General features: G+C 39.8%; 1 protein-coding gene across 4 annotated transcripts in view; it reads right to left on the minus strand.

Annotated features, from left to right (window-relative positions):
* ola1 (Obg-like ATPase 1) overlaps window positions 1-27,335 on the minus strand; it is a 196,800-nt gene that overhangs the window by 156,579 nt on the left and 12,886 nt on the right. For 3 of the 4 annotated variants that reach the window (XR_013499541.1, XM_078228413.1, XM_078228415.1), the window contains exons 3-4: window positions 12,983-13,126; window positions 1,118-1,245 (exon numbers count right to left, since the gene is read on the minus strand). Coding sequence is in view for 3 of the 4 variants with exons in the window: in XM_078228413.1 (XP_078084539.1) it covers window positions 1,118-1,245; window positions 12,983-13,126 (272 nt within the window). In the remaining variant the exon portion in view is untranslated. The remainder of the gene's footprint in view (window positions 1-1,117; window positions 1,246-12,982; window positions 13,127-27,335) is intronic. The other variant, XM_078228414.1, reaches the window with a different exon arrangement.

Raw genomic sequence — 27,335 nt, forward strand, 5'->3', positions numbered from 1 at the left:
GGGTCCGGGTCCATAGGACTCTAAAATCGGCCCCGCAGGTGGAGGAGGTGGTTAAGAAGGCGTATGGTGTGCTGGCCTTTATCAATCAAGGGATTGAGTTTAGGAGTCCGGGGATAATGATGCAGCTATACAAGACCCTCGTCAGACCCCACTTGGAGTACTGTGCTCAGTTCTGGTCGTCTCACTATAGGAAGGATGTGGAAAAGATTGAAAGGGTGCAGAGGAGATTTACAAGGATGTTGCCTGGATTGAGTGGCATGCCTTATGAGGATAGGCTGAGGGAGCTCGGTCTTTTCTCCTTGGAGAGACGAAGGATGAGAGGAGACCTAATAGAGGTGTATAAGATGTTGAGAGGCATAGATCGGGTGGACTCTCAGAGGCTTTTTCCCAGGGTGGAAATGTCTGCTACGAGAGAACACAGGTTTAAGGTGCTGGGGGGTAGGTACAGGGGAGATGTTAGGGGTAAGTTTTTCACACAGAGGGTGGTGGACGAGTGGAATCGGCTGCCGTCAGTGGTGGTGGAGGCGAACTCAATAGGGTCTTTTAAGAGACTCCTGGATGAGTACATGGAGCTTAATAGGATGGAGGGTTATAGGTAGGTCTAGAAGGTAGGGATGTGTTCGGCACAACTTGTGGGCCGAAGGGCCTGTTTGTGCTGTAGATTTTTCTATGTTTCTATAAACAGCAACGGAATAACAACCGATTAATTCACTCTGGTGGTGTTGATTGAGAGATGCATTTTGGTCACAACCATAACACTGAGGGAACTCAATGCTCCTCTTCAGAATAAGTGCCAGGTATCTTGTGTGTTCACCCTGAAGGTTTTGAAATTTGAACACCTGAACAATCGGATAGTTTAACATTTTCGCCATAAAAATGGCAACTCCAATGATGCAAGATGCCCTCAGAACAACACTGAAATGTCAGCCTAAACAATGTACTTCAACCCAGCACCTTTTGTCTTTGAAGCAAGGATTCTTGGACTGAGTGGAGCTAAGTGAAATCAACAGTACTAACTATAATATGGAGAGAAAGAGTCAAGAGAATACAAAATCATATAATACTGTGATCAAATGATATTTCAACTGTATTAGATTACATTTATAGATATACATACTTGTAAGATGAAAGATTGCATCGCAGGCACTGATGTGAGAAAGGAAGGCATTTCCAAGACCTTGACCGGCGTGGGCACCCTTCACAAGTCCTGCTATGTCAACGATGTTAAGAAATGCTGGTACTTTACTGTAAAAGTCAAGTAACAATGTTAAAATTGCCTTTCTGCCAGATGTACATCAGACTCGAATCAAAAACATTAGAGTAAATCCAAAACATAAAATCTAGGTATATATAAAATAATTTATAATACAAAGGCATAGAACTTACAATAGGTCAGTGGGGATGTGGAACAGGGAAAAAGAGTGTGAACATGAAGAAAGGGGAAAGTAGAGCGACAGCAAAAGAGAGGACAGAGAGTTTAAATACATTTAGTATACTTGTCATATTCTCAGCAAAAGTGGTAGTCAATTTTCCCACAGCAGTTCCACAAAAAGCAACAAGTGGCCAGTTCAGCTGTGTGCGCTGGTTGAGGAATATGTGTCACCAAGCACCAGAGTGACTTCTCTGCTCTTGTTGAAATAGTGCCAGCTGAATAGGCACTCTGTTTAGCATCTCATCCATTGATGGAACATTCATTTAATACTGCAGCCAAGCATTGGCTTAGATTCAAGTTCTTAGAATAGATCTTGAAGCTACGACATACTTACTCCAGGTGAGAATGTTCACAAAGTCAAAATAACCTATTACAATATGCTGCTGCATATGGCTATACACCTTTGGCTGCCCTTGTGAAAAAAAGGTAAATCTCAGACTGTCTCAAACTCTTGTATAATCAGTGATGCTTTACAAAATACCTATTCGTTCCCATGGGCAGAGCATATCTAGTAAGCCAATGATGCAAAGCCTAAGGCAGTTCAAAGCCACTAGAAGATCATCTGCACAGCTTCTGAGAATTACATAAGAGAAAGAAGGACCTAAGATATTTGAACTGTGTAGCCCTTTGATGAAAAAATCTAGCCCATAGAGGTCCAGTGGCAGATTAATCTAACATCAAGCAGCTGATGACACAACCGTGAAGCACTTGAGTGTTTTCACGTTGATAAAAGGCACTACATAGAAACTAGTAATTGTTCATAAATCAGTAAGTCAAGTCCAAATATTGATTGGAGAATGAGTTGGGTGCTTTGTTTAATCTGACAAATTTCCTGTTAACCAGTCATTTACCTTTTTTGAGTTTGTGGGACCTTTCATTGTACAAATTAACTGCCAGGTTGTCCCGCATCATAATAGTGACTGTACTTCAGTACTTCATTGACTGTGAAGCACTTTAACATGTCCTGAGGCCATGTAATACACTATAAAAATGCAAATATGTCTCATGGATCAATGCAAAAGAGCAGAGTGTAAAACCATGCTTCCTCCAGGACACGAGTACAAATTTTTCTGTGCCAAGCATACAATTTCAATTTAGTCCTAAAGCCTGTTTTTCCCTGCTTTATTTGAACTCTGTAGAGATGTCTAGGAGCACAGGATTGGTTACTGATGTAACATGATGGTGAAAAAGCAGGTTTATTTTCCGACTGGTTGTCCTGTATATTTTCTGGAGGTTGGTTACTTGGATAGGTTGCGTTACGATGTGGAGGTTGACCCCCTTTTGAGAAGTAACTCCAAATCCCCCAAAGAGGAATACCTTACCTCGTAATCTGTTAAAAGTGTGTGGGAAGGTGTGAACTGTTCTTCAGTAATGTTTAGTCGTTAACTAACATAAATACCTGACATTCACTTTAAATGAACGCTTAACAATTTATTTATTTAACTAATAGGGAACTTTAACTAAACAAGTAACATACGTAATAAAATAAAATTCTACTGGAATGCTGTTCAAATAAATACAGTACTCATTCATTAACCAAAAAAATTGAATTCAGTCACTCTCAAAATACACAATCAGATTTTGTGGTTTTCGGATACTTTGGGTTCTTCTGTTGGTTCTTTCTGATTTGGTACCTTTTGCTAGCTAGATGGTGCATTCTCTTAAGAGATACCTGAAACTGGCAGAGTTGAGAGCTGCTCCCTCCCTCTCGAGACTTGAGAGGTGGCAGTTGCTAACTCCTGTTTCCCCCCGCTTGCACTCTCTTTTATACCTGTGATGACCTATCAATTTTCCTACAATAGGATTGGTCTGATTTTTTCAACACCAAATTCAAATGTATCGGTTCCTGGTAGTTGAGTGCCTGCTTTAAATTGATTGGGCTTAATTCAAAAAAATGGGTTGTCTCGTCAAGGCTACTGCTTGACTTTTTGATACAAATGGTTCAGCTTGGACTCTGTATGTACTTTGCATTTTAAATGTCCAAGCACTGAAACAAACACCAGCTTTTAAAGGGACCATGCAATGTTTTCTCCCCACAAGCACTTTTACAATTTTTTACATCTTTATCAACATCAAATTCTAACTTCACAAACTCAACTTTGCAACAGTTAGCAGCGTTCAGCACCATGTGCTGCTGGAAGACTTAAAATCCAACAGAAAACCCAAAATCAATCAAAAATATTAATACTCTCTGCCTAACACAACTTACTTCTGTAAAAGAGCAGGAGACCATATCCCAAATTTTGTCAACAATGGTCTCAATGAGCAGCAAAGAACCTTTGGCTTGTTGAAATTCACTCCACATGGTATAAGCTTTAAGTTTATTTATTAGTATCACAAGTAGCCTTACATTAACACTGCAATGAAGTTATTGTGAAAATCCCCTAGTCGCCACACTCGGGCACCTGTTCAGGCACAGAGGGAGAATTTAGCATGGCCAACGCACCTAACCAGCATGTCTTTCGGACTGTGGAAAGAAACCAAAGCGCCCGGAGGAAACTCACGCAGACACAGGGAGAAGGTGCAAACTCCGCACAGACAGTGACCCAAGCCAGGAACCAAACCTGGGACCCTGGCGTTGTGAGGCAGCAGTGCTAACCACTGTGCCGCTCAAGCATTCAAGAAACAGCTGAAGGTACAGTGCGGCCCCGTTATAACGCGATGTTTAGGGTCCATAAAATGCTATCACGAAAAAAGCAGGGTTGCACTAAATTGGCCAATTTTTTGTGGGGAAAAAGCGTCCAATGATTCATCGCGTTATATCCGAATTCGCGCTAAATCAGGGCGCGTTAAATCGGGGTTCCACAGTACTGAATACTACAAAGGCTATGGACCTTGACAACATTCCAGCAGCAATACTGAAGACTTTTGTTTCAGAAACAGCCCTTAGTCCAGCTGGTCCAGTACAGCTGCAATACTGGCACCTTGTCAGTAATGTGTTAAACTGCCCAATTATATCCTGTCCACAAAAAGCAGAACAAATCTAACCCAGTTAATTACCACTCCATCAGTCTTTTCTCGATCATCAGCAAAGAGATGGAAGGTGTCATCAACAGTGCAATCAAGCAGCACTTACACAGCAATAATCTGCTTACTGATGCTCAGTTTGGGTTCCACCCGGGCCACCCAGTTGCTGACCTCATTACAGCCTTGCTGTAAGCATGGACAAAAGGTGAGATGAAAGTGACTGCCCTTGACATCAATGAAACTTTTGACCAAGTGCTGCATCAAGGAGCTCTCGCAAATCTGAAATCAGTGGGAGTCAGGGGGAGAACATTCCCTGATTGGAGTCATACCTAGCACAAAGGAAAATGGTTGTGGTTGTTGGAGGTCAATCATCTTAGTCTCAGGATATTGCTCCAAGAGTTCCTCAGGGCAGTATCCTAGGCCTAACCATCTTCAATACTTCACCAATGACTTGTCCTCCATCATTATATCAGAAGTGGGGATGTTCACTTATGTTCAATGCCATTCACAACTCCTCAGATACTGAAAGTCGAAATGCAGCAACACTGATAAGTGGCAAATAGCATTTGTGCCATACAAATGTCAGACAACGACCATCTCCAACAAGACAGAATCTAGCCATCTCCCCTTCACATTCAATGACATTATCGTTGCTGAATCCTCCTCTATCAACATCCTGGAGTTACCAGTGACCAGAATCTGAACTTGACCAGCAAAATAAATACAGTGGCTACAAGAGCAAGTCAGGGGTGGTGAATTGTGAGGCAACTAACCTTTCTCCTGACTCCCCAAAGCCTGACCAGTCAGAGGTCACCAGACAGGCACAAGTCATCTGCCTGGATGAATGCAGCTCCAAGAACATCCAAGATGCTTGACACCATCAGGACAAAGCAGCCAGCTCGATTGGCACCCCACCCACCACCTTAAACATTCACTCACTCCACCACGGACATATAGCTGGAGCAGTGTGTAACCTCTAAAAGGTGAACTGCAATAACTCACCAAGGCTTCTTCGGCAGTGCCTTCCAAACCCACAAACTCTAGCATCTAGAAGACAAAGCAGGAGATGAATAGGAACAACACAACCTGCAGGTTCCTCTGCAAACCACACAGTATAATTCCTGACTTGGAATTATATTGCTGCTCCTTCACTGCTGTTGGATCAAAATCCTAGAAAGTCCACCCCAACAACATTGTGATTGCATCTATAGCACATGGACTGCAGCGGTTCAAGGAGGCAGCTCACCGCTATCTTTTCAAGGGCAATTAGGGATGGGCAACAAATGCTGACATAGCCAGTGACGCCCACATCCTATGAAGGAATAAAATAAGTCACTTTACAATTAGGAAACCTACACAGCTGCCAACGGAGCAATTAGCAATGTGTGTACAATTATGACAATCAAATTAATTTTTCATAATTATGTATTGACAATTAGTCTATTTTATTGCAACCGTAAATAAAGCTCCCCCTTGTGATTCTTTTCAACTAAGATTGTAAAAAGAAAATGTTTAATTCTTAATTATAATAGTGGAAGTTTCAGTGTTAGAACCATCTTGCAACTAATCTCATAAGAGGCAGGAAAAAAAAAACAGATTTTCTAATGAATGCTAGAAACACTTTACGTCAGAGGCTCCCAAACTATAGGTCACAACGACCAAGCCCCCCACCAAACTGTAGGTCCTGAACACCCCACCCCCCCAAACTGCAGGTCCTGCTACCAGTAAAACTGCAGGTCCCAACTCTGACCTGCTGGGATTGTCCAGCATTTTCTGTTTTGTTTCAGATTCCAGCATCCGCAGTATCTTGCTTTTATCTCCTGGGATACCTGCCATTGCTCAATTACTGTTTTCCCAGCCAATTTCTATTTGCAGTCAACCAATCTATGCTACAGCGCCTCTCAAAAATCTCACTATAAAGGTCTCATTTTGTAGTTGGCATTTTCGTTTTCCTTATTCATTTGTTATGAAAGCCAAAGTTATCTTAAAGTCAAGGGCAGAGGTCAGGACCTCTAATTACCACCAAACTTTGGCATTTCCACACCTGTGCAGACTGAGAATGAGCTGCACATGCGCAGTTCAGCATTTTGAGTTCTTTGGCCCAAGGGTGGACCCAGCGTGTCTGCAGGGAAAGGAAAACAGCACAAAAATCTGGGTCATGTAACCAGGAGCAGAGCACCGTTGAAGATGAGAGTCCCAAGCAGGGGATAGGGAAAGAGGACAGAGAGAAGTCCCAAACAGAGGGGAGACACAGAATGGTCCCAAAAGAGGTGACCCAGACAGGAGACGGAGACAAGTTCCAGTTAAGGAAAAAAAAGGAGACAAAAAGGCTCCAACCAGAAAAATGGTTGAGGCTGGCAGACTAAGTGGCAAGGGCTCAAGAGAAGCCCTGGCAATCGGAGGGGGCAGCAGAAGGTTGGTGACTCTGCTACAGCATAGGTATTCCTTTGGAACCGTTGTGTTCTGCTCAGCTGAAGAGCTGATGCAATTGAGACCATCTGAGTTGAAGCAACTTTTACAGGTGAATTCCCAAGTGAGACCTTCAGAAATGAAGACAGGAATCTCTCATGAGAGAGACAGACTTTCAAAGAGATCAGTTGACTTGGTGTTTACTGAAATCCGGGTGGTTGGGCAGTCCATGCAATCGGTCTTGGTCGCATCTTCCATTTATTATGCACTGTCTCGTGTTTGACCACAGCTTTCCTGTTAATTTACATACACCTCATATTAACCCTGAATGTTAGAGTAAAGGATAGATATTGTAAATGGTTTTATCTTTCTGACCTCATACAGTTCAACTTCTGTTTGCTCAAAATCCACAGAATCTTGTGGTTTTAGTTTCTGAGCAGGTGTCTTGAATCTCAAGCTTGTGTCTACTTTAAACAATATTGGTCTCCAAGCAGATCTTACCAAAAACTTAGAGGTCAAGTTCAGGATCATAACACATTACTACCTTTAAACCTAATGACATTACATTAAGTTTCACAGGATACAATGGGCCATTGAATCCGACAGTTCTTTCCAGTGTTCAGATTCCAGCTTTCCCTTAAATGCACCAATAATTGCATGCGTTATCAAGTTCCACATTCTCAACACACCCTGCATTAAGTTGTTTCTATCAGTGGCTTAAACTTGGGCAAAATTGCAGAGTTCCTTGACACAGGCTAACCAGCCCTGCCTCAGCTGGTAATGAACTGTTCAAAATAGGGTTGGGAGGAGAATCAAATAATTCATTGATTCATCAAAGCAACTTTGGAACGAGTGCAGTGTTACTAGGAAGCAGAATAAAAGGATGCAAATGCATCAAATGCCTTAAACATGGTCTGGACCTGGAACATTGTGACAAGTGCTTCACTGAAAGCGTCAAAGTACCTGGACTGGCACTGATCTTGTGATAGCCTCAGGTTTCCAAACTCATGGTCACACAAAACACCATGGTTTCAGGAAAATATCTAGTATGTAAAATTTGCAAACTCTAAGTATATTGACAGATGTGTATTATGGTACATTATCGTCAGTATACTTTATGTTCTTCCACTGAAACACATTTCACTTGACCCATGTCATTCCCTATAGGACTAGATCCAACACTGCTACACCGGAGAGAAATATCGATTAAGAAAACTCTCCTGTGCACATTTTAGAAATTCTTCACTGTCCTTGACCTACCTATACATTGTTCTTTCTTCTAGTCTATTATAGGGCAATAAGTCCCCAATATTGCTCTATTATTTTTGTTTTCTCAGAAATTTGTTCTCTGACACCTTGCTAGTCAGCTCTGTTTTTGTATCTAATGTTTTTATGCTTTTCTTTATTCAGTTGGTGTTTGTTTCCTATTTTGTTATGCACTCCACCCATTTTCCTCTGCTTTTCATGTTCTGATCCACCTCCCAAATTAGTTTAAATTCCTCCCCATAACGCTGGTTAATCTCTCCATGAGGATACTCATTCAACAATGTTCAAGTGCAACCTATCTAGCGTGCACAAGACTCACCTACTCCAACCTAATCTCATTGTCCTGAAAATCTGAAGTTCTCTCTCCTACACCACTTTTCCACATATGCATTTCCACTACTTTCCTGGGGCAGGGACTCAGTGGCAAGAGACCAGAGTTTGAAACAGGGGGCCAATGCCAAAGATTTCAGACCTCCCATTGTTCAACTGAATGAGACAGCAGCCCATTCAAGGCTGATTGTTCAACATGCAGGCTGAGAGCACAAAAGGCACCAGAGCGGTTTAGAGAAGTAGTGGAGAGTTGGAGCTAGATTTCCCCTACATATATGTGGAATCTGATAGTCTGTCTTTGAATAGTGTCGCCAGTGGACAGCAATAGATGAATAATAGAAAAAGCCAAGAATTAATCCTTGGGAAATTCCAAAAGGAGCAAGTAATTGCTGAAGATTCTCTTTTTCATTACCCGAAATCCTCTGACAAATTTATTAGACTTTTGTGAGAATGTAACAAGTTGGGTAGATAAAGGGTAATCAGTAAATGTTGTATACCTGGATTTTCAAAAAAAATTTGAAAAAGTACCACACAGAAAGGTTAATGGGCAACATGAGGCTCATGGAATGGGGTCATATATTACATGGATAGAGGATTGAAAAAGAGAGAGTGGGCATAAATGGGGCTTTTTCACATTGGCAGGCAGTGAACAGTGGAGTGTTGCTCAGATCAATGGCTAGGCCTCAGCTATTCACAATCTATATTGATAGCTTAGAAGAGAATAATGTATCCAAATTTTCTGATAGTACTAGGTTAGGTGGAAAAGTAAGGTGTGGGGAGGACACCTGCAAAGATATATAGACAGAGTAGGTGACTGGGCGACAATATGGTCAGTGTAGTATAGGGAAATGTGAAATGATTCACTTTGGTCATAAGAATAAACAGTAGAATTGTTTTTAGAAGTGAGGAACTTGTTGAAGTGTTGCTTTAAGTGTGAAGAGACTTGTACAAGTAATGCAAAAAGTTAGCATGCAAGTGCAGCAAGCAATTAGGAAAGCAAATTGGTCTTTATTACAAAAACAAATAAGTCTTATTAGGAAAATAAGTCTTCCTAGTTGTACAAGGCTTTGGTGAGACCACATCTGGAGTATGGTGCAAGTTTGGGTCGCCATAATTTCAGAAAGTATATATTTTGAGAATAAAACGTTTTGAAATATTTTGGGGGTCTACTGTGGGTATTTTGCAAAGCAGGATTATGCTGTGTGCATTTCATAGGAAACAGGAGTTTACAGCTGGGAAAAGGTAATAAATAATGCAAAGTTATTAAATTTGAATGTTACCTGAAAGCAGTGGCCATAAGGAGAACATGAAAGTTCAAAGGAGGAAAAGGTCAATGGGAAAAGATGAAAGAGAAAAAAAAAAGCATATTTATAAAGGGAGGTTGGGCAAGGTGTTGGGTGTGACGGAGTGTGCTCTGTGCTGAGACAGAACTATGAAGAGATGGAATGAGTAGCTTTCAGCTGGTTGTTCCAGAAAGCAGGATTGTGTTTTAAAATCTTGAACTTCCACAGCCAAGTGGGAGAGAGAGAGAGAAGTCCTGTGATGTCCCTTCCTCACAGCAACATTGGAGTTTGCCTTGTGGTAATATTACTGGAATGTTTTAATAGACAAAATATCTATAAGGACTGTTGCCTAACGGGGTGAGTCTAACAATTAGGAATCTTTTTGGATGAATGTTCTGTAAGACTAAGTTTAGTTGCATATCCTGTGCAAGTTTTCTTTTCTTAATAAATGTTTCAATTTAATATTTAAAAGCTCCAAAAATATTACTAGATTTTGTGACTCCTGTTTACAATACATGTATCTTCTCATAGTAAAATGTAATAGAAAATAGTTGTGCTAGCTTGCCAAGTTTGTCTTTGGGATTTGGTTTGTACAGCACTTACCACCTGCCAGATCATAACTTGCATTGGAGGCGGTACAGCGAAGCTTCACCAAATTGGTCCCTGGCATGAGGGGGGTTGCCCTGTGATGAGAGACTGAGTAAACTGGGCTTATATTCTCTGGAGTTCAGAAGCACAAGGCACAATTTCATTGTTCTGTAGGGGTTTAATAGAGTAGATGTTGAGAAATCATTCCATTGGTTGGGGAATCTAAAACATGAGCACACTCAGTACAGAAGCCTAATCCTAATGGCAGAGGAATCAAGAAGTCAAATGTGAGCAAGTGGTGAAAACAGAGAGTCGGGATGAGAAATTTGTTAGACGTTGGCCACTTTGAATTTATAATCTTGGCTAAAATAACCAACTATTGTAGAAAATGGGAATAAAAATCACATTGATACAGTGGCAAGTACTCTAGAGACCTGACGCACAATGTCAATTCAGGGCAGAGTGCTTGGCAGTCAGTGCCAGATGCTTAACTGTGGAATATCTCTAAATCACCAATATCTCTAAGTCCAAGAACAAAATTCATACACTGTGAATATGAATATTGAAATCGCATGCGCAACTTTGGTGTTATTCTTCCAGGGATAAAAATTGGAGGCAAGAACATAAACCTGCAGTATGCTGACAAGACACAGCAGGTTGAAGAATCAGAAGAGGTCCTAGAAAATATAGCAGATCAAGTAAAATCTAAAATTTTAGAATATGGATTGAGCAGGAAATCCAAAAAGACAAAAATAATGACACAGTAGTTGGAAAGGCTATGTTAGAAAAGGCTAGAGTGAAGATTGAAGTGGATGGTGTCACATTGGAGCAAGTTATTTAAGACAAATGATGCAATGCTGAAGTCAGAAGATAGATAAAGGTAGTCACAAGTAAATGTGTGAAGATGAAGGATGTGTTAATAAGAAAACTCAAACTTGTAACAATAATAAAAAAATACATGCTATGTTTAATCCACTTTCCTGTATGCTTCAGAAACCTGGACAAGTAAAAATCTGTGGAAGAAAATAGAGGGTTTTGAAATGTGGCGACTAAGACCTACACTAAAAATTTCATACATTGACATTAAGACAAATGACAAATGAAGAGGTGTTTGAAATTGCAAGAGCAAAAAAACTCTAAAAAAGTGACATCCAGAAAAGAAAATATCTGTATTTCAGCCACTTGATCAGAGTTGAAAAGCTAGAGATCTCTTCTAGTGGACAACAGAAAGACCTAATCATAAGTGAAGATGGACATCACAGAATGGTTTCAGATGAGCTACAGTGGATGTGTGAGAATGACGCAAGATAGACGTTTGTGACATAACATATCTCTTGGTAGGAGTAGCTATAAGCAGCAGCAGTCATAAAATGTACTACATTTGCCGCATCTGTTTTCCCAATTCATCATATCTCATTAATGGCTAATATACCAGGCAACACTGCATTAGAAAGGCCAAAATACTAAAAAAAAATCAGCCACTGAACTCGACAATGAAACAAAATATCTTCAATATACTAAAATCAAGTTATTCTGGTCATTTATTTCACTATTGCTTATGAGACTTAATTGTGAACAAATTGGCTTTCATACTCCTACAACCAAAGTATTCATTTCACGTGCAAATATGGCTTGTTAGGTTTATCAAGTTGCAAGTAAGAATGCAAAAAAAAGTGAAAAAGTAATGACAATGATGATTCTGAAAATGTTTTTAAAAAAGAAAAAAATCTTTGAATACTGTGATCGAACCCAACTCCACCACCTTCTCAAGGAATTCTTCCAGACTCCAACCACCCTCTGGGTGAAAGATTTTGTCCTCACATCACTTTTACTCCTTTTACCAATTATTTTGAATGGCTAAATGCCATTGAGCAATTAACCTGTCTCTCTGCTGGCCAACGCCGGCATCTCCACATCATCTCTGGGGGGGCAGGGGAGAATATGAAGGGATACCTAGATGAAGAAATTAGAAGGTGGAGAGAGTGGGTGACATCTCATATAAAACACTACTATGACAGCATATTATAACCATATGTTTTTTTACACAGAGGGTGGTGGAGGCCTGGAATGCAGTGCCAAGTGAGGTGGTTGAGGTAGACACGTTAGCGACATTTAAGATTTATCTGGATAGACACATGAACAGGCGGGGAATAGAGATACAGGTGGTTGATCTAGATAGGACAACATGATCAGCGCAGGCTTGGTGGGCCGAAGGGCCTGTTCCTGTACTTTACTGTTCTTTATATCATGCAAGAGGTTACCCAAACAGAATGATGATTGCTAATAAGGCTCACATCATGCTTGATGAAAACCCACTAGAATTTTTCAAAACATGGCTAAAAATCAATGTTTTTAGGTATAAGGTTCCTTTAGGTACAACTGGAGGCTTAAAAAACAGCCAAACAAAACACAATTCAAGAGAACAGTATGCAAATTATTTTGACATTAATTCATATGGTGTCTTTCATGACCTCAAGAAGACTCAAAGTGCTTTAAAGCCAGTGAAATATAATTACTGAAAATACTTTAAGATACAAACATAATAAATGCTAAAAGTTTTAAGATTAGACATCTACAGGGAAGTTACATGTTAAATTTTGATAATCTCAAGAGCTATCATTTCAACATAAAAATGCTTTAAGTCACCTATCTATATTAAATAAATTTCCAAAGCAGTGTTAATTAGCGTGCAAGTAAATCAACATACCTGACAGGTTTGTGGTACTGGCAGAGGAAGTCAAACCGCTCATCTGGAACTGGTACTCTGCTTTCATTGGGATCAATCGTACAGAAGGGAAAGTTTTCTGCGGCGGCCTGGCTTTTTGTTAGAACGTTAAAAAATGTAGATTTCCTGTTTCATAAAAAAAAAGTTAACCAGCTTTCGATCAAATGTTTTAATATACATATTTGAAGTGAAGTAGCACAGTGTTTGTGAATAGCTATCTATCAATGTCTTACAAGGCAGAATGGCCTGCATACAAATACAGCCAGTCAAAAGAAACTGGAACTAGTTTGAGGTTTAAATTTTACATGACATATTTAGACAATTCTGAATAGGTCATATTCATGTAAAACATATTAGAGTACTAGTGGAGTTGAGTGTTACATAAGAATGCAGCTGAATTGGGTATTTGTCGAGATGAGAGGAGAACAGATTTATTTTGCATTTAAAGTGAGGGATGCAGTAAAGAATCAGAATGGTTACAGCAAAGGAGGAAACCATTTGGCCTGTCACATCCTTGCTGGCTCTCTGCAAGAGCAACTCCCCTTTCCCTAAAGCACTGCAAGTTTTTCTCTTTAGGATAATTATCCTATACCGTTCTGAAAGCTGTCACTGAATACCTCTGCCACTCTCAAGCAGTGCATTCCCAAGCCTAACCACAAGCTGCATAAAAAGGTTTTTACTCATGTCACTTTTGGCTCTTTTGTCATTCACCTTAAATCAATGTCCTCAGGCGTTTTTCTATTTTCTGCCCTTAATGTCAGCACTGAACACTTCCATGGATGGTTTACTGCTGGTTAGAAGCACAATAAACATCCTCAACACTGGCTCAATAATATACTCCATTAAAGCAATAATCTAATTTTTTTTCAACATCAGCCATCCAAGAACCCAAAATGAAATTTAGAACCAAACGTTTTAAGTAAGGAGGTGAGATAACACAATCACAGAAAGGGAGGGATAACATGGCAAGAGGCACCATCCATCTACTGTAGGTACGTGCCTGATTTTCAATGCATTAAAATCAAAAATGAACAGATTTACAACAACCAGGCTACTGTCCATGCAGAAAATCTGAAAACTATGAATTTTGAAAAAATATTTAAACAATCATGGGATTAGTCAGAGAGAACCATCGGATTAGTTGTGGGGAGACTGATAAATATCATAGGCATTTCAACAGAGGTCCACTTATTTCATGGGATGTGAGTGACACTGTAAGGCCAGCATTTATTGTTCATCCTTAATTGCCCTCAAGAAGGTGGTGGTGAGCCGCTTTCTTAAGTTGTTGCAATCCTAGTGGTGTAGGTACAACAAACCATTAGTGAGGGAGTTCCAGGATTTTAACCCAGCAACAGTGAGGGAACAGCAATATATTTCCAAGTCAGGATGGCGTGTGGCTTGGTTTGCAGAGGAATTTTAAGGTGGTGATGTTCCCATGCACCTACTGCTCTTGGTGCTAGAGTTGAGGGTTTGGAAGGTGCTTTTGAATGAGCCTTGGTGAGTTGCTGCAGTGCATCTTATAGATGCCAAACCTCCATCAGGGAAGACTGTGGTGTAGCGGTAAAGTCACTGGGCTGGTAATCCAGAGACCCAGCTAATCCTCTGGGGGAAAGGATTCAAATCCTAATTTATTTTTTAAAATGACCTGGCATTGTAAGCTAGCCCATGGTGACAACAGAATTATCACATGTTGTAAAAAAAAACCAACTTGTTCACAAATGTCCTTTAGGGAAGCAAATCTGCAATCTTTACCCTGCCTGGCCCTGTGAGATTCCAGATCCACAGCAATATTGTTGATTCTTAACGGCCCTCTGAAATGCCCAAGAAACTCAATTCAAGGGCAATCAGGGATGGGCAACACATGCTGGCCTTGCCAGCGACACCAGGTTAAAGTTTTGAACCTGGTGTTGTGAGACTCCTTACTGTGCTTACCCCAGTCCAACGCCGGCATCTCCACATCTTGCCAGCGACACCCACATCCCATGAAGGAATTAAAAAGAAACACACCACTGGTACTGTGTACTGATAGTGGAGGAAGTGAATATTTAAGTGGTGGTTAGGGTACCAATCAAGTGGGTTGCTTTGTCCTGGATGGTGACGGTGCTGTTGGGGCTGCACTCATCCATGAAAGTGCAGAGTATTCCATCACACTTCTGATTTGAGCCTTGTACTAGTGGACAGGCATTGGGGAATGAGGAGATGAGTTACTCACCACAGAATTCGTAGCCTCTGGCCTGCTCTTGCAGTCACAATACTTTTATGGCTGATCCAGTTTCTGGTCAATGATAATGACCAGAATGCTGTTGGTGGGGGATCTAGTGATGGTAATACCATTGAATGCCAAAGGAGATGTTAACATTCTTTGTTGGAGATGTTCATGGCCTAGCACTGTGTGGCACAAATGTTACTTGGTGCTTGTTAGCCCAAGTCTGAACGTTGTCCAGGTCTTGCTGTATTCAAGCACAGACTGCTTCAGTATCCAAGGATTTACAAATGGAGCCGAATTCTGCGCAATGAACAAATGTCCTCACTTCTGACTTCATCATGGAGGGAAGGTCACTGATGAAGCAGCTGAAAATGACTCAATCTAGGACATTATCCTGAGGAACTTTGGCAGTGATGTCCTGGGCTGAAATATTGGCTTCCAACAACTCCAACCATCTTCCTTGTGCTGGAAATGACTCCAAACAGTAGGTAGCTTCTCCTAACTTTCACTGACTTCAACTTTACTAGGGCACATACTGTCAAATGCTTCCTTGATGCCAAATCACTCTCACCTTATGTCTGAAATTCCGCTCTTTTATCCTTCCTTGGACTAAGACGCTAACGAAGTCTCTAACCAAGTGCTTTGGCTCAACTCAAATGCACTGGAGAGCAAGTTATTGCTTTGCAAGTGCCACTTGACAACATTGTTGATGACACCACTCATCACAATCCTGATCATTGAGTAGAGAGTGATGAGCAGTAATTGGCCAGATTAATTTGTCGGATGACATACATGGGCAATTTTCCACATTGTCAGGTCAATGCCAATGTTGTGGTGATACAAGGACAGTGGTTTGGCTTGGGTGTGGCTAGTTCAAGCCTTCAGTATCACAGCCAAGGATATCAGGGTCATAGTCTTTGTTGTATCCAGTGCGTTCAGACATTTCTCAAAATCACAGTGAATCAAATTAGCTGAAGACAGGCATCTACGATACTGGGGGTATCAGGATAAAGCAGAGGTGGATTATTCACTTCTGGCTGAAGATGGTTGCAAATGCTTCAGCCTCGGTCATTTGCACTGACATGCTGGATTTCCCCATCACTGAGGATGGGGATATTTGTCCACCACCATTCATGACTGGTTGTGGCAGGACTGCAGAAATTTGATCTGATCCATTGGTCGCGGAATTGCTTAGGTCTGACTTGGCTTGAAGGCAGTGGTAGGGCGAAGTATGAAAGGCTGTGGAGGTAGATTGTAGCTGAATCTAACTCCATGAATGCTGATAGCAGAATGTCCTTATGGATATGCAGTTTTGATCTGCTAAATGCCATCCATTTGTAATGGTGGCAGTGTCATACAACGCCTATAAAAATTGGTATTTATGTTGCATCTTTACCATAATGAAACAGCCCAAGTCACTTCACAGGAGCATTATAACATAAAATAAGATGCCGAGACACACAAGGAGATTTTAGATCAGATGACCTAAAGCTTTCTCAAAGAAGTATGTTTTAAGAACTGTCTTAAAGGAGGCAAGCAATGTAGAAGGGGAGAGGTGTTGGGAGGGTGTCGCACAGTTTGCAGCTTAGGCATCAGAGGAACAATCACCAATGGTGGAGCATTTAAAATTGGGGTTTACATAAGGTCAAAATCAAAAGACTGCAGAAAATTCAAAGGGTTCTGGAGCTAGAGGAGATTACAGAGTTAGAGTGGCAAGGCTATGCAGGGATGGTGGATGAGCAATCCGACAATTTAACAACAGTGGAAAAGTCCAAGAAAAGTGGTGGTGAGGTAGAGCTGGGTGTCACCAGCTTACATGTGAAAACAAATGCTGTTATTTCAGATGATGCGACCAAGAAGTTGCATCATTAGAGCATCTCTGAGTGTGAAAACTGTATAGTGTCACTCGTACCAATATTGTCATGGACATAGGTACATTTGGGCAGGTAAATTGGCGAGGACAAGGTCATGTAGGTTTATTCCCCTTGTTGGTTCTCTCACCACCTGCCACAGACCTAGTCAGGAAATAGGTCACCTTCAAGACTCAGCCAGCTTGGTTAGCTGTGGTGTTGCCAAACCACTCTTGTTGGTGCACATTGAAGACCGCGCTTTTGCTCTCAGCATTTCTTCCAAGTATTGTTCAAAGTGGAGGAGTACTGATTCATCAAATAAATAGGGGTGGTAGGTAGTGCTCAGAAAGAGGTTATCCCACCCATATTTGATCTGATGCCATAAGACTTTATGGTGACTAATGTTGAGAACTCCCACTCCCTCCTGCCACATACACTGTGGCACAACTTCAGGTTGGTGTATACTGCCAGTGTGACTGGACATACCCAGGGATGGTGATGGTGGTGTCTGGGACATTAGCTGAAAAATATGATCCAATAGGGTTGACTGTCAGGCAATTGCTTGGCTGATCTCAAAGATAGCTCTCCCAATTTTAGCACAAGTCCCCAGAAATTAGTACGGATGATTTACAGGGGAGAGTTAGCTGGTTGTACCTTTGTCATTTCCAGTCGATGTCGGTAGTCCATCATCCAGTTTTAGTTACTTCACTTGGCAGTTTGATGTAACTAATGGCTTACTAGGCCATTTCAGAAGCATTCAACCAGTGCTGTGGGTCTGAAGAAACACGAGGCTATACCAGGTAAGAATGGCAAATTTCCTTCCCTGGAGGGCACCGATGAATCAGATGGACTTTTACAATAATCCAGTATTTTCATGATTATCATAATTGAGACTAGCTTTTTATTCCAGATTTATAATTCAATTGAATTTACATTCATCCGGCTTTCTTTGTGGCACTTGAGCTTATGTCTCTGGAGCATTAGCCTGTATCCTCTGGATTAGTCCAGTAGCATTTGCACACTACTACTATCCCATATTGTATTTTTACTCCTGGCTCTTGAGCCAAGAGGTACCTTCTCTATTTCCCTGCCTTAATGCCCCACTTTTAATTTATTTCTTTTCCAATGCTTGTTAAATTTCCTTTGAACTGATAGCCACTGCCTCAATGGAAAGGTAAAACACTTTGAATAACCTCCAAACTATTTTGTAAACATTTCTGTGATAACTCTGAATTTATAGCCTCTATTAATCTACGAACTGCAGGATCACACTATAAATTACAGATGATAGTTCATCAAATTGATTCTTAAATGATTCTAGATCCACCACTCTCAGAACTTGTGTTGCTCAACGTGTGGATCCTTTAAAATATGAGTCCTAAATTTGCATTTCACTAGTTTAAATGTGTGAAGATTTTATTCTGTCATTTGAAAAAAAATTCCACATTTATATTTTAAAAACAATTTTCTTTCTTCCATACTTCTAGGTTACTTCCAAAACTGATCAAACAGTCCAAGTTTCCCAATCTTACCTTGTAAATAAGACATCCAAGTTATCAGCCTCGTGGCTCTTTTCTACATTCCCTCCATTGTTTGAATGCTGCTGTTATGCCACGGTAATCAGAATTCAAGGTATGTTCATGACTGACTCTGACCTATATTCTTGTATTTCAACTATATAGGTCAACATTCTATTATCTTTGTTGATTTTTGCTCTACATTCGTAAACTTAGTGCTTAAAATATTTAACCAAAGTTTTTTTTTCAAATGCTATTTTAACAGTGAACAGCACAGGTACTGCCCATCTTCCTTTGATGTACCTCATAACTAGGTGTCGTCTTGTTAATTTCTTACTCATTGCCACATTTTCTCTGAATTCTCACAACTTTGAGCTGAATTAATAGACTTAACATGTGAAATTTTGTTCAATGCCTTTGGAAAGTTCAGCTTCATTCTGATCTTAGAGTCCACTCAGAATGTTACTTGGTCTAACAGATTGTGCAGGTTCTTTCAGCATGATCATTCCTAACTGAATCCATTCTAGTTTTGTTCCACTAGGTTTTTGTACAGATGTTTAAGATTTACTCCTGTTAACTAATTTGATTATGTTACAGGCAAGTGAGAATAATGGATCTATGGTTGCCACAATCTTATTCATTTTGACTATTTGAATAGGTAAAGTTATCCTGTTTCCAAACTTCTAGTAGCTCCCCAGTCCTCAATGATTCTCTCAAATCCCTTCCCTTGTTCCCATTAGCATTAACAGTGAAGTGAGAATCAGTGCTCTTCTTGACCTGGTACTTGTAAATTAATTAAACACAAGTTTTAAAAAAAGAAAGTCATGGCACCCTTGGGGGACAGCACGCCCAGAACAAAGGTTAACATGACCTAGGATGCACAAGTGCCAAAGACCAGGAGTTAGGTGTATAAACTTTAAAAAGTTTAATTTCAGAGAAAAGGTCAACATTAGTTGATTGAAGGTACAAAATGCATTCAAGATAAATATTTAGGCAAAACTAGCAAACTCAGATTAAATATCAAACAATGAAGAGGCACCGATGCTAAACATTCTCAATGACTGCTTTCTCCTAGTCTTCACACGAATAACATGAGTAATATGCCTTCCCTCGAGTTATCCGAGGCAAAACTAATGACTTTGATATAAATAAAATGGTAGCTGCAAACAAGGCAAGGGAGTGCAATCAAGGGAGCAAGGTTACAAGACATTGTTGGGCTATAGCTAACCTGGAATTATCAAATTAAGTTGAGTGTCATAAGAGGAAATATGCTTCATTTATCAACAATTATATTCATAGCAATGACAAAGTAATAAAATACATAAATTCTAAGAAAATAATGGCAATTCATGGTTTTGTAAAGAAGTGACAGTCCACATGTGTAGCCTTAGAAGAATCACCTAAGCTCGTGTTTCAATTTTCAACAGCAGCTTCCATTTTTCCTTCCACTTCATATTTCTTTTGATAGGGAGAGATTTCCTGTGATACCACTTAAAGTTAAAAAGCATCTAGAATGTGACTTTGACTTTTTTTAAAATAAAAGTATGGTTTCTTCCAAGGCAGGGAGAAGGAAATATTGAGCAGAACTCAGTACAACAGAAGTTCAAAATTTACCTCACGAGAATGGGTGAAATAATTCAAAAGTGTAGTACAATGGAGGTCGTGGGGATCAAACAAATATTCAGCAGAATAGATGTACAAATAAGCAGAACACAGAATAAGCAGAGGTATTCAGCAGACAACAACATCACGGAGAGGCACATACAGCAGAGTACACCGATTGGGGAGGAACACCAAACAAAGCACAATGAAGTAATGAGGGGAACTTATTTTCTCTCTAGATTTCATTTCAATTCAAAAACCTCCATGTGGGGCAAAAATCTGTCCAGTCAGGAAATTGGAGTCCATTTTAAAACCATCACAAATTGATAACTAGCCTACCCATTAATAGAATTATCCACAGGTTCACATTTCTAAGTTTCCTTTTGCATCTTGTAACTAAAGAGGGAGGAAATTGGAAGTTCCTAAGCCACATTTTGTGAATTGCAATTTGTGAGTTGCATGTTAGGATGTCACACATTTGCACTGGTGTGCTGTAAAGTATGCAACTTAATGAGGCTTTGTTGTTCATTACATGGGAGATGAAGTAGAACTCAAACAGCCTTCCAAATAAAAATATTTTAAATCTACAGAAGCTGGACATTTCCTACTATAGATAACATATTCACCAAGCTAATTTTAATAATCACAGTTGTGACACTTTAAAAATTTGAAATACTGGTTGCCTTCAAGTTGTCTGGTATAACATTTAGCAATTCTGAATAGTTTTCATTCTCACATTTTACTTTTCAGAGCATTCCATCTGGCCCTGGTGACATCTTCAATAAACTTTGGTTCCGCTTTTTTGAATTAAGAAATAAACTATTATTCCAACTGCCAGAAAAAGTACACAGCCATTTTTGTTTTAAATCGTGAAAACAATTGCAAGAGGGAACAGTTTTAGACCCACTGAATAAACATTGAGCCAAGTAGGCCAGACCTATCAAATAATGTACAAACTGTGCCACCAATATCTGACAGTTCAATAATGTTTTCTTTATGTTAAAACCAAATATAATAAAATAATTTTTAGTTCATAAAGCACAATTAAAAGCTTGTTGAGAGATAGAAAAGAAAAGTCGATCAGTTGTCCACAAGTAGCCAGCTTGCAATTGGTCATAATCCTTCACACTGGTGCAAGTGGAGAGAGAGCTTTTCTTTGAAACTAACTCATACAATATCCAATTTCAGTTTGCTTTATTCTGACAATGGATGACAAAATTGTTCCAATATTAAAGGACTGAAACATCACAGTAATGAGTATGTAACTTGACAGTAAAATTGAGAAAATAAAGAGAAGCCAAAAAACATTTGTATAGATAAAAAGAAAATCACAAAATACATGTCAAAGTTATTAGGAAGCACATAGGGACAGTGTTTTCCTTATTTTCTTTGTGCTAGGAGTCAATTAAAAACAACTGCAAGTGATAGGAAATGCTGTAGTGGTTCTCAGACTAGAGTCTGCAGATCTCTGGTAAATGTAAGTAATGATTTATTTTCTTCAAAGCATTATTAAAATGCTGTGACTGTACTGTACCTTTAAGAATTTTTAAAAATCATGTTCTCTGCAGTTTGTAAGAAAGCCTGCTTAGATGATCTTTTATTGCTGCTTACATGGTTTGAATGAGGTTTTGTTTATATTTACTCTGGGTCCAATGCACTTTCTGGGGATTTACGACCTTTTTAAGTGTCGTGGGAAGATTGATTGACAAGTCAAAGTCAGGTGGTTCCTTCACAGAGGAAACCAAGGATTGATTCACTTTCAGTTTTAGTTAGCAGTTGTGCGGAATCCAGACTGAAAGGCAGTATTTGGTGTCTCTCTCTCTCGTTGGTATTGGAAACTTTGCTATATTGGAAGCAGTTTTTCTTGCCTTCCTGGAGTGAAGCTGCAAGTGGTTTGCTGGCAAAAAGCTAGAGATCAGCAGTGGCATTAATCGCTACCTCAAGGTGCTGGGATTTCCAGAATGGAAAAGCCAGAGTCTCAATCCTCTATCCAAAGGTGTAATTCACAGCAGGTATTGCTGAGCTGCAAAACCACTTGAACATTCTTATTTTTCTGTAGTAAACCTGTGGCAGGTGTATGTTTATAAGGAGATTTGCTGAGTTGGAACAGTGCATTTAGTTGTTAAGGTTTATACAATATCATGGTTGTTTTCTTTTCCTTGTTCGTAATTGATAAAAAGTTATTGCTAATTTTCTGTGTTAACTGTATTCTTAAATAAACTTTGTTTGATAAAATCTTCCTAGTGGGTCATCTGAATCATACCTGAAGTGAAACATTTCATGCTTACCCTAGCCAAATTTAAAGTGCAAAATTTATGGTTAAGGCTGACTTCATAAGATACCTTGGAGCTTCTGACCTGGATTATAACAAAACTTCATATGCAGCACTCTCAAAGGAGAAAATCTATGATTGAGTCCATTTGAAAAGGAATTCTTCACCCAAAAATGTTGAATAAATGGACCCACCCCTCAATTTCAATACTATCTTACTGAAGACCAATGCAAAGGGTTTTAAAATCAATATTTTATTTGTTATCCAGACTGCTTTCAAATGCAGCTGTGCATACTCACAGATTTGCCTCTTTCCAGGGACGCCATGATATTTAAAATGTGTTATGATGGCATATACAGTTGTCAACAAGTGGCTAGAGAACCCAAGCACCAGTGAAGTGCTTCAAACTATAAACTGCAGTTAAGGGTTGAGAAGGCAGCAATTTTGCAGCCATATATTTTTGATTACAGTGACTGTTTCCACCAATTCAACTTATGATGATGGCAAGAGAGATATGAAAACTTGTACCTGAATTTGAAAAAATTAAATCTAAAGTCATGCTTCCATTCCACAATCATTTACTACTGTGATGCTAGTATGCCTTTAAGATATGTTTTTTTAAAATCATGTTCTCTGCAGTTATAAGCCACTTTGGTTTTTTTCATTGCTGCCGAGCTGTCTGCTTAGAAGTCTTTTTACTGCTGCGTCAATGATTTAAATGGGATTTTGTTTATTTTTACTCTGGGCTTCATGCAGTGTCCAGGATTTTATGACCTTTTTTCATTGTTAAGGGGAAGAATGATTGACAGGTCAGGTGACAGGAGTTCTTACATTTTCAGTTTTGGGCTGCTGGCTGCTGTTTTAGTTTGAAAAGTGTTTGGACATCAGACTTAAAAGCAGTGTTTCTCTCTCCCTCCCTGGTATTGTAAATTCTGCTGGCTAACTGGAAGCAGATCTTCTTGCCTTCCTAGAGTGAGAATTCTGTCTCTTGCAGTGGTTCGCTGGCTGAAAGCTAGAGGCCAGCAGTGGCATTCTCTCTACCTCGTGGGCTGCTAGAAGTTACAAGGCTAGGAAGTCAGAGTTTCCATTCTCCAAAGGACTAGGTTCCACCATCACATGAGCATTCTTGTTTTCTGTTTTAAACCTGTGGCAGGTGTATGTTTATAGGGAAGTTTGTTTGATTGGAACACTTCATATAGTTGAGGTTTATACAATATCATGGCTGTTGTTTTTCTGGTTTGTAATTGGTAAGAGTTATTTCTATATGTTAATTATTCTTAAACAAACTGTTTGATAAAAGCTCCCTATTGGGTCATTTGAATCATACCTGAAGCGAAACATCTCATGCTTACCCTAGCCAAATTCAAATTGCAAAACTATGATCCAGGCAGACTTCATAAAACACTTTAGAGTTTCTGACCTGAATTATAACATTACTGTACATGATGCACCTAAAGATTAACACTTCAGACTTGGAAAATTAATACAGGTAATTTCATCCACTGCAATCACAGTAATTACAACACCCACAGAAGTTATTTTGGGCCACAACAGATCATATTTTGCTCATTTCAATTATTAATTTGAATTATTCCACATGTACCCATAACAGGAATATTGCAGTGAAATCCATTCATAAATACCTTATGAATTGAATAATTTAACCAAAAGTATTAAAAACTGCCACATTGAGATGGCAGTAGAGGCTAACAACCATTTTTTTCTTTAATGGCAACCACTTAGTCTGTAATGCATTGCCTGCTATCACACCTGTCATATCATGAACAATTTTATTCTGATTAAAAAGGACCATGCATAAGAAATGCATTTTTCCTGCATGGTTCATCCACATTTGGTGGAAATCTTAACGCTAACTAAAATCCAATAATATTCTACACACACTTCAATTGAAAATAAAAGCAGAGCGCTGGATTATCAGAAATCTATGCATCAATGCACATAATTTTGTGGCAGTTTAGGAAATGAAATGAACTTTTGACCTCTCAATTCATTTACCAGTAAACTATTGTACCATATGACCCATCAACAACAGAAGAACCAAGTGTGTAAATGTCAAAACACTGTCAGGACCGTGGCACTTTGGAAATGATGTTGTCAAGAAATGACACATAAAATGCAAAAGCCTTCCCCGTTGCTGATGTGAAATGGTAATGAACAATGATGGAGTTTTCCCTTACAAGATGCCACATTGTTCCTATCAACCACATCCTGGAAAATAAGGCTAATGATTTGCATCAGAATAACAACCACGACATCTGTAGTTATTCTCATTCATTTTTGATATCTATACACAGCACATCAGTTTTAAGTGTGAGATGAATGCACAAACACAATACACTTACTGGAAATGTTGGCTGCATTTACTCCTGATGTAAAGTGCTCAAAGACGAACAAAATGTTACAACATCAGAATATTATGCAGTTGCAGTATTGTGCACAGAGTTGTGCTCCCCATTAAAAGGAGCATAAAAGCAATGGATAAAAGAGCGCATATTCACTAGATATTACCACAGTGAGAGATTACAGTTATGAAAAGACTAGAAAAGTTGACACTTTCCCTGCACCCCACCCCCACCATTTTCTGGCTCTTAAGCAGGAAAGGTTGAGGTAACAGTACCATCATTTTTCAGAAAAGTAATCTTAAAACTTCAACAGATAAATTAAAAATGTACATTTCAACTGTAGTATTTGAAAAAGGTAATAAACTCCAATGTAAAAATCAGGAAATATTTGTTACCTATTGCCATTTTATTTTGAATTTTTACAAATGACTGATGCATATCCAAAGCTAACTTAGCAAGCATATAACCAATTACAATACTGCAAAACTATATAGCTACACAAAGAAAAATATTGATCAAATCTACATACACCATATGAAAATATCTCCAAAATTCCTGCATTTCATTCCATTCTGTCCATTTTACAAATGTTTCACATGGAAAACTCCTTATTCCCTGCCTCCTCCCAACCCAAGGAATAGAAGTTGGCACGTTGGGACAGTGGTTAGCACTGCTGCCTCACAGCGCCAGGGACCCGGATTCGATTACTGCCTTGGGAGACTGTGCAAACTGCACACAGACATTCGCCCCGTGTCTGCATGGGTTTTCTCCAGGTGCTCCAGTTTCCTTCCACAGTCCAAAAATGTACGGGTTCGGTTGATAAATTGCCCCTTAGTGTCAGGGGAATTAGCAGTGTAAATATGTGGGGTTACGGGAATATGGTCTGGGTGGGATTGTTGTCAGTGCAGGCTCAATGGGCCAAACGACCTCCTTTTGCATTATAGGGATTCTATGATTCTACAAAGTCCAGGAAAGCGTGCAAATCTCTAGTAGCAATAACATTATTTATATGCAGTAAAATATCAAGGTGCTTCACAGGAACATTATAAGACAAAATCTAGCAGTGAGCCACATAAAGCGGTTGACCAAAACCTTGAACTAAGGGGGAAAGAGAAATGGAGAAGTTTAGGAAGTGAACACCAGAGCTCAAAGCCCAGGCGCTGAAGACACAACAACCGATGAAAGCACAATGAAAATTGGCTGAGGTTACCAAGTTGATTTTGGGGACCAGAGGTGATAAGTTCCACACCTAAATAAGTTTGCATTGGCAGTGGGAAGACTTATTCTTTGACTTGTCAGAGTGCATTTCAACCAAACTTTGCTCCCACTCCCATGTATGGACTCCATGCTAAATGTGGTCAGTCCCCTGTTATTCTCCTTTGGATTTCCAAGCCAGTTGTGGCCAGCATCATTTTGCATCTACTATTTTGGCAGTTTTCAACTTCAACTGTTGCTTTTGGTTTATAGATCTATTAAAACCCCCTCCCATCAATGGATCTAAACAGTAGGCTCACATAGACTGCTGAATTGGTGCTGAAAGCACAAAGACTTCAAAATACCATCGTAATTTTATGATGCTGCTATTTTTTAAAAATATATTTTTGGAACATGGATGTTGCTGTCTAGGCCAACATTGATAAACTACTGAATCAGACTACCACTGATGCTGAAAACAAAGATTTCTAAAAACCATGGTAATTTTCCGATGATGCCATTGTTTTTAAACTTACTTTTGCCTTGTGGATGTCGCCGACTAAGCCAGCATTTATTGCCCATCCCTTAATTGCCCTCGAGAAGGTTATGGTGAGCTGCCTTCTCAAACTGCTACAGTCCATGTGGTGTAGGTACACCCACAGCAATGTTAGGGAGGGGGTTCCAGGATTTTGACCCAGTGACAGTGATGGAACGACAATATATTTCCAAGTCAAGACAGTGAGTATTATGGGGAACTTCTAGGTGGCAGTTCTCATGTGTCTGTTGCCCTTGTCCTCCCAGACGGTAACTATCATGTATTTGGAAGGTCCTGTCTAAGTAGGCTTGGTGAGTTCCTGCAGTGCCACTGTGCATCAGTGGTGGAGGGAGTGCCAATCAAGCAGGCTGCTTTGTCCTGGATTGTATCAAGCGTGTTGTTGGAGCTCCACTCATCGAGGCAAATGGAGTGTATTCCATCACACTCCTGTCTTGTGCCTTGTAGATGGTGGACAGGCTTGGGGAAGTCAGGAGGTGAAGTACTTGTTGCAGGGTTCCATGTCTCTGATCTGTGCTTGTAGCCACAGTATTTACATGGTTGATCCACTTTAATTTCTGCTCAATGGTAACCCCCAGAATGTTGAAAGTAGGGGATTCAGCAATGGTATGCCATTAAATGTCAAGTGATGATGGTTAGTTTCTCTTGTTGGAGATCATCAGCGCCTTGCACTCCTGTGGTGCGAATGTTACTTATCACTCATCAGACCAAGCCTAGATATTGTCCAAGTACTGCAGCATCTGGACACGGACTAACTCGTCACGAATGGCGCTGAACC

This window comes from Mustelus asterias, chromosome 14 (genome assembly GCF_964213995.1).
Source record: "Mustelus asterias chromosome 14, sMusAst1.hap1.1, whole genome shotgun sequence".
Taxonomy (NCBI): Eukaryota; Metazoa; Chordata; class Chondrichthyes; order Carcharhiniformes; family Triakidae; genus Mustelus; species Mustelus asterias.